This window comes from Cyprinus carpio, chromosome B13 (assembly GCF_018340385.1).
Source record: "Cyprinus carpio isolate SPL01 chromosome B13, ASM1834038v1, whole genome shotgun sequence".
Taxonomy (NCBI): domain Eukaryota; kingdom Metazoa; phylum Chordata; class Actinopteri; order Cypriniformes; family Cyprinidae; genus Cyprinus; species Cyprinus carpio.
In genome coordinates this window covers 866,754-874,485 of record NC_056609.1, presented here as the reverse complement: position 1 = coordinate 874,485, position 7,732 = coordinate 866,754, and the positions used below count along the sequence as shown (strand labels likewise).

General features: G+C 40.2%; 1 protein-coding gene across 1 annotated transcript; it reads right to left on the bottom strand.

The window, feature by feature from the left end:
• Window positions 1-300: 300 nt before the first annotated feature.
• On the bottom strand, window positions 301-3,396 carry LOC109084951. The gene is made up of 2 exons (XM_042737477.1): window positions 2,613-3,396; window positions 301-437 (listed from the first exon to the last, which is right to left on the bottom strand). The coding sequence occupies exons 1-2, from the start codon at window positions 3,373-3,375 to the stop codon at window positions 301-303; spliced, it is 900 nt and encodes a 299-aa protein (XP_042593411.1). The 5' UTR covers window positions 3,376-3,396.
• Between the last annotated feature and the right edge of the window lie 4,336 nt (window positions 3,397-7,732).

Genomic DNA, 7,732 nt, shown 5'->3' with positions numbered 1-7,732 from the left:
TGAGGGGGAGACGTTGATCATTGCCTTTAGGTTTCTCTTTTTTAAGTCCATTAAGCAGGAGACGAATTGATGAATTTTCGAGCAAGCTGATGGTGGACGGATCCAAGCAGCGCAGGTGGAATTGGATGCCGGCGATCATACTTTTGATGGATGAAGGCTGCATTTTACGGGACTCAAAACAGTGGACTATAAAAGCACTAACATATGAAACATTGACAGGAAGTATATTTACAGAGAAGGTGGCACAGAAAGAACTAAAATGAGACCAAGCAGTGTCGTACATTTTAAATGTTGAAGTTGCTAAAAACCACTGCGCATGTACTTGGCTGCTGAATGTAAATAAGATTGAAGGGTCATGTCTAATCTATTACTGTTTGGCTGAAAGGAGGGCAGACCAAGCTGGCTGATGCTGAACCTGGACACAGGCGGTGGAATTTCTGAAATTCAAATCGAGAAAGAGAATCAGCAATTTGATTATTTAAGCCTGGAATGGGAACAGCTCGAAAAAAAAAGAAGTTATCCATGACAGATAACCATGTAAGGCGCCTGACGAATCTGTTGATAAACGGAACTGATGATCAACCTTTGTTAATAATATTAACCGTTGCCTCATTGTCACAAAAAAAAAACAAAATTTGTTTTCTAGACCATTGTTTGCCCCACAGAATACCAGCTATCACTATGGGATATAATTCCAACAGAGCGGTGGACATGTTATCATCAGGCACGGATAGCAGCTCCTTTGGCCATTTACTAGCAAACCACTGACCATTAAAAAACCCCCCAAAACCGACAGAAGGCGCAGCATCTATATACAAATTAAGGGCTGCAGAAGACTCAAGATCATCATAATGAAAAAAAGAAATGCCATTCCAATTTTCGAGGAGCAAAGACCAGAATCTGAGATCTGATCTGCAGCCTGCATCTAAGGTAACTATGTCCTTAAGATCTTTAACTGATTTGGATAGATCGAGGAGTCTGGCAATAAAAGACCTGCCTTGGGGAATTATACGCATCGCGAAATTAAGATGGCCAAGTAAAGAAAGCAAGTCTCTTTTTGAAAAAGATATGGACATCTGAGCATTTCTCATGATTTCTCTGATGCGATTTAATTTCTCAAGGGGCAACGAGGCTTGCATTAGATTGGAATCTAAAGTAATGCCTAAAAACTCGATAACTTTAAGAGGGCCTAAAGTTTTCTCCTCAGAAAGGGGAACACCTAAATCAGCGAAAGTGTGTTTTAAAGCCGAAATGCATCTTTCTGGCTTTGCATTTTTATAATCCACTAGCAGAAAATCATCTAAAAGATGGAGCACGTGTGGTAATTTGCAGTTATTAAGGAGAATCCAACATAGCGCCTCTGATAGTGTATCAAATATTTTTGGACTACTGCGACAGCCGAAAGTGAGCCTGAAAATATAGTTTTTCCCTCCATTTAATGCCAAATAAATGCCACTGCGATGGATGTAAAGGCATAACTTTAAAGGCATCTGAAATATCTGCCTTTGCGAGCCATGCACCCCTACCTGCCATTTTTATGAATTTAATGGCGTCGTCAATAGTTGCGTAAAACAGAGAAAACGGAGCTAGAGGAATAAGACTGTTGATACTTTGAGCAGTGTCATTATGAGGGGCAGACAAGTCAAAAATTAAGCGCTTCTTCCCTGAATATTTTCGAGTAGCGATCCCTATAGGGTTAATACGACAAATTGAGAAAGGAGACTTATCAAAAGGCCCAATCAGGAATCCTTTCTTAACTTCCTTTTCCAACAAAATAGACAATTTCAGGTTCTTTTACAGCAGAAAGCAAATTATTACAGGAAAAAGAATGCTTAGGCAACCATAACAGTCCTGCAAAAAAACCTTGAATAAGTCCAGTTATTAAATAATTGACGAAGCAGCAGTTAGGATGATTTCTCAGTGCCTGACCCAGCTTTGGAACATTGACTGGGGTTGATGGTTTTATTTCTTTTTCTCCTTTTTCATAAAGCGGGTTCGTCTTGGGCACACAGATTTTGGGTGGCCGTCCCTGCAGTAACTACAAGCATGAACATATTTACAATTATAGAATTTGCAAACATTTTCATTAAAATTATAGCACAACGGAGTAGCAAATGATGTTACCTTAGAGTCAACAGTTTGAAAGCCAGGCTTAGAGGGTGGAGGAGACACAGATTTTGGGCATAGATTGAGAGTGTGAGAATGAGAGCCACAGATCGATCAAGAGAGAGCCTGATGACCAGTGAAATGTCTGCTTATGAGGGTTAAGTCGACTACAGACCAGTCCAATCTCTGATTGAAACGTTGAATGAACATAGCAGCTTTTGCAGAGAATGACTTATGATAGTCATAGAAGAGAGTTCCTCCATAAGTCAAAGCCAAGTCAGAAATAATTGCTAAATATGTGTCAAGCTCGGCTCTACGAGACGGATAGACTTCGCATATGACATCTCTGTAAACCCCAAATGCCACGTTAAATTCAGCTAGAGTTAACATTTTTGAAAGCCGGGGATCGCTGTCTTTAAGCATAACAGATACATCGCCACAGTCAACAACACGCTTCTCACTCATTTCTGAGCACAGCAATATTTTCACAAGATTGACATCATTACCTGCAACGATTTGGCTTCTCAACTGATGAGAAATCGCAGCAGCCGGCGGAAAGAATGGAGAGCCTGTAGACACTGGAACTGCACTTCCCATCGTTCTTCGTGGTATAGTCCCCGAATTGATGACGTCATCATTCTGCTGCTGAGTAAGCACGGGCAGCCGCGCCGGCGCCGTGGCCGATGAGGAGTTCTCAGCAAGCGGGCCGGAGAAGAGAAGATTTGCCGAGGACCTCGATGTTGAACCGGACTCCAGAGCCTGAATTCTGGAGTTCATGTTGGAGAGCGAAAACTGAATGCTTGACAATGCTGACAACACTGGGTCTTTGCTTTGGACTGAAGAAGAGTTGACTGCTCTGTTTGAGACGGCTGAACCACCTGCCCGCTTGGGTGCAACATCAGTCGGAGTGGAAGCCGGGTCGAAATTCTTTCTCTTCTGCGCCTGTTTCCTGCCGGAAAAAGGAGGAGGAGGAGGAAAATCTGCTGCTGGGACGTCAATTTTCTCACAGAGTAAAGCAAACAGTTCCTTATGCGTAGCTCCAGTCGGTGCAGGGATATCGTGTCTATACAAGGTTTCCAGTAACTTCGGCAGTGGCCAGTCAATGATACTTGGAGGACTATATGATTTACTCGCCAGGCGAGAGCTCCGACGGACAGAAGCGTTGCTTTCGTCTTGAATGGCTTCCGCTTCTTGACTTATTTGTTGCTGGGACTCTTCGATGGATTCAATTTGCCATTGGTCTTCATCGTTTGCGGCGGTGGTAGACATGTTCAGCAGTTGGGTGAGTACAGTAAAATATAAGAGTAATCTCTATCTTTTTTTATCTTTTTTTTCTTATTTTATTTTATTTTATTTTATTTTATTTTATTTTATTTTATTATCTTATCTTATGCAAATTGCAAGCAGTGCAGTGGAAGCAGCCAAGCAGCAGACTGAGAATGCATTTAAATAGGGCGCCCTGTTTGAAAGGGACCAATTGAGTGCTTAGCAACCGGATCAGCTGTTAGGTCTGGGTATCAGCTGATAGCGGAGCTTGACTACGCGGCCTGCCTGAACTGACGCTGAACGCTATATTTAGTAGTAGCTTATCAGTGGTGACTGTCAGTTTATGTGCATACGGCAGAAATGTTCAGAAAAATCAATAAAAGACGTAAACAAACAGACGATTAACAATTAACACAATTAACAGCAATTATGCAATCAAACTTATAGCAAAGTGTGGTTGTTCGGTATGTTGTCTCTGGGTTAGCATCATCTGAGGTCCTCTGAGGGGCTGGCATCATCTCTTCTCAGGTGTTCTGGATCCAGACTGGAGCTTGTGTATGTAAATCCCGTGGCAAAACAGAGAAACAAATAGAGACATAATTAGCGTAGCTGCTGATCCAGCCAAGTAAAATTAATTAGTTTAACCCAAGCTAAAGAATAATAATGCACATTTGATCAGATATAACTGCAGTCCAGGCCTGTGTTAAGCCTGAAGGACCCCCCAACACTGCACGTTTTCTTTGTCTCCTTCAGGACAGGTTTGGGAACCACTTTAATGTGATGGGTGCGCGCTGTGCACTGAGCAAAGCAGATCCAGTCTGGGTTTAGTTTTGGAGATGGCAACACGGAGATCATCTTCCACGTTAAAACGCAATCTATGTTTATTTTTTATGTAAGTCAGTGTGGAGAAAGTCTTCTCGCATAAATAAGTTGATCCAAATGGCATCAGTGTATTTAAAGCGGCTTTGGAAAGCTGCGGGTACTCATCCTTCACCGAAATCCAGAACTCATCCAGCGTTTTTGAGTCAAAACGTGTCCTCAAGGTTCAATCAGATGAAAGTTCAATCAGGGTGTCCTTCGTGTCACACGTCAGATGGTTTGCGGTGGCAGTGAAAGGGGATCAAATCCAATCGTGTTTTTCTTGCGTACCTTCCTCTGGAAAGTACTTGTTAAAATGATCCAGAAGGGATTGGAGATGGTCAGTAATATACTTCCTGACCATATTTACACTCAATGTATTTTCCTTGAGGAATTCGTCTAATTTGGTGAACATGTCTATGCGCCCAGTTTCCACCCGTTCTCTCCAGCGCTCCACTTTGTGCACAAATGCCTGTACTTTATCATTAAGAGACAGGATGCTTGTGTTTTCGCCCTGCAGTGACATGTTAAGTCCGTTCAGTTTTTCAAATATAGACGACAAATATGCCAGCTTTGTGCTCGGCGAGAGGAGATCTTTGGTCAGGGAGGAAAATGCGCACCTCATTTCGCAGCTCATACAGATGGCTCAGCACATTGCCCCGCGATAGCCAGCGGACTTCTGGGTGTCTTGTGATAGTGAGAGTAATGCTGATTTGATCTTCATGCCCTTGTGGTTTGACGATGGAGAAATGCTCAGTAAGGCAGGTAAACATGCAATACTTCACAATGAGTTTGTGGAAGCACATGGTTTAAAAAAGCTACATACAAGAAGTAGCAGTAGAGGGAATGGAGTGTTGTCAATATTCAGGAGAGGGCTTGCTCTGGTGGTTAGAAGAATAAGACTCTGGCTGTGATCTTACAAAGTCATTGGAGTGAGTGAGTGGAGCAGCAGTCGGGTCAGGGCCGTGCACAGGGGCGTGGCCCGGTGGCTAGACCCACTGGCCCTTTGCCCTCATCGGCTGAGTTGCCCCTCTCACCAATCACCCCATCACCCAGCTCAAAACGGTCTGTTCCCGCTCGCTAAAGATCTGCTGATTCCGCAAATCCACTCCGTGTTTTCCTGCCGGTCTGCAGCATAACTCACAATCTGTGTGCAGCTCTCTGGCACCACAGTTCCCGATCTTGTTGCATTAACAGGTAGATGCATTACAATTCACATTACAGTCAGTAGATGATTTGCTGAATTAGTCATTTGGTAGTTTGTTTTTGTATTTCTGTCTGTAATGACTTGCTCTCAGTCTTTTAAAAGTGATAACAAAATATCCATGTTCTTAGAATATCCAATCAAATTATTGTACCCAATCAGATCTAATATAAAAAAAAAAAATAAAAAAAAAATGCTGTTGTTACTGACACTTTGTAGAATAATAAAAATAATAATAAAAATAATAATAATAATAATAATAATACAAATAAATAAATAAATAAATAATAAATAAATAAAAAAAATTTGAAAAAAAAGAAGATGGAGACAGAGAGAGAAAGTGCGAAGGGAGGCTGCTATAGGCAGTTCAACATTGCAAACATGAATTCAAAGCTCCAGAAAGCCAGGAGGTAAATCATCATATTTACATTTCAGTTTTTCTTTTTTAATAAATGTGCAAAAATGACAACAATTCTGTGTTTTTCTGTCAATATGGGGTGCTATGTGTACATTAATGAGGAAAAAAATGAACTTAAATGATTTTAGCAAATAGCTGCAATATAACAAAGAGTGAAAAATTTAAGGGGGTCTGAATACTTTCCGTACCCACTGTAGAATATTTAGCAGTTTGTCACACTTTAATTCTTGTAATTAAGTATATTTCCCATTATAATCACTTGTCTTGATACTAGTAATCTATAACACATTTTATTAAAACCATCTTAATAGTAGGTCTATAAATAGTTAAAAAATAATAATATAAATATACTAAATGAGTTGTTTATTAGTATATAAATAGATTTATGCTCTAAAATATTAAATTGAATGTCTAATACTTATAGGGGAGAGTGGGGTAAGATTAGCCATTTTTTACTTATGTGGCCCTCAAGATAAGTAAAAATGATGCAGAAGTACAATGAAAGTATCTATCCTATCCTAATGAAATTATTCCCAACATTTTAAATGATCAGAATGTATCTATGCCAAAGGGTTCTAAAAAATGTTTTCTTATAAAAAAAGTGTTCCCATGGCTCAATTTGTTCAGAGTTAGGGGTAAGTTGACCCGATTGGTAAGATGCACCATCTGGGTGGAAAACCCAATTGAAATAAATAATAATTAAAAACCTAATTCAATAATTTTCTTTTACAAACAGTCATATTTGTTTTAATGAAGTTAACTTTAACAACATAAAACCAACCAAATGAAGGTTAAAGTTGTAGCCTTCCTTAAAAAGCAGACTAAACAGAGTTTGTTGGGCATTAGGGACTACAGGTGGAAAGATATATCTGATTATAATGTGATGAAAAGCATAAGTTAAGTTAAAATGCTGACTCAATTTACCCCACAGCATTTGCCCTTCTTTGCCCCATAGCTGCCATTTTGGGGTAGAAAAATAGCTACTGTAGCTTACCAGCTCACACTAATAGTTAACTAAATGATTTGCATGGTTTTATATGTTGCTAAATCACCTATATGTATCATAAATATTTTTAGAACTGGATACATTTCCTTTGATGTAAAAAACATTACATCTGTTATGCTAAAATTGTACTTTGACAAGCCAAAACCAGTTTTTAAAATAAATGGGTGCCTTCCATTCCCCCCATGTGTTTCTCCTTTTCACAGTCTGGCAGAAATGATGGGTGATTCCGAAATACATGGTCACAGGACAGTAAAAGTGTACAGTTGCCAAGAATCTGGAGGTGGGCCAACTTACCCACTGGCTCAACTTACCCCACTCTCCCCTACTTCCATAAAATTGAGGCAGAAGCAGGTTCAGAGAGTGAGGGAGAGCTCACTCTTATCAAAACATCTACAATAAAGTCTAAAATTATTACAGAGTGTGCTGACTTCTCTTTTAATTGTATATTTGTAAAAACTGGATAATTTGTATTTACAAGAACCCATCCCCCTAGTGGCCCTTTTTTTGGTTTGGGCCACTGGTTATTGTTCTTAAGAAGGATGGGATGGGCCTACACTGATTTCTGTTATCTAAATGCCCAGGTCAAGTTTAATGCCTAATAGGAGAATCCTGATTCATCACTACAATGGACCTTTGTAAGGGGTATTGGCAGGAGCCCCTTGATCAAACTTCTAAACCCTGCAATGGTTTGCTTGACTGATGATGTAGTGATCTACTGTCAAACCTGGACAGGAAAGATCCAGGCAGTGGGGTTATCTTTGAGAAGGAAAAAAATGTGACTGTGTGCAACACGAGACCAGTTATTTGTGGTACTATCTGGGCAATGGCAAATATCCAAATAGCTGCAGGTGGACAGATTTTAAGTTATCTGCTG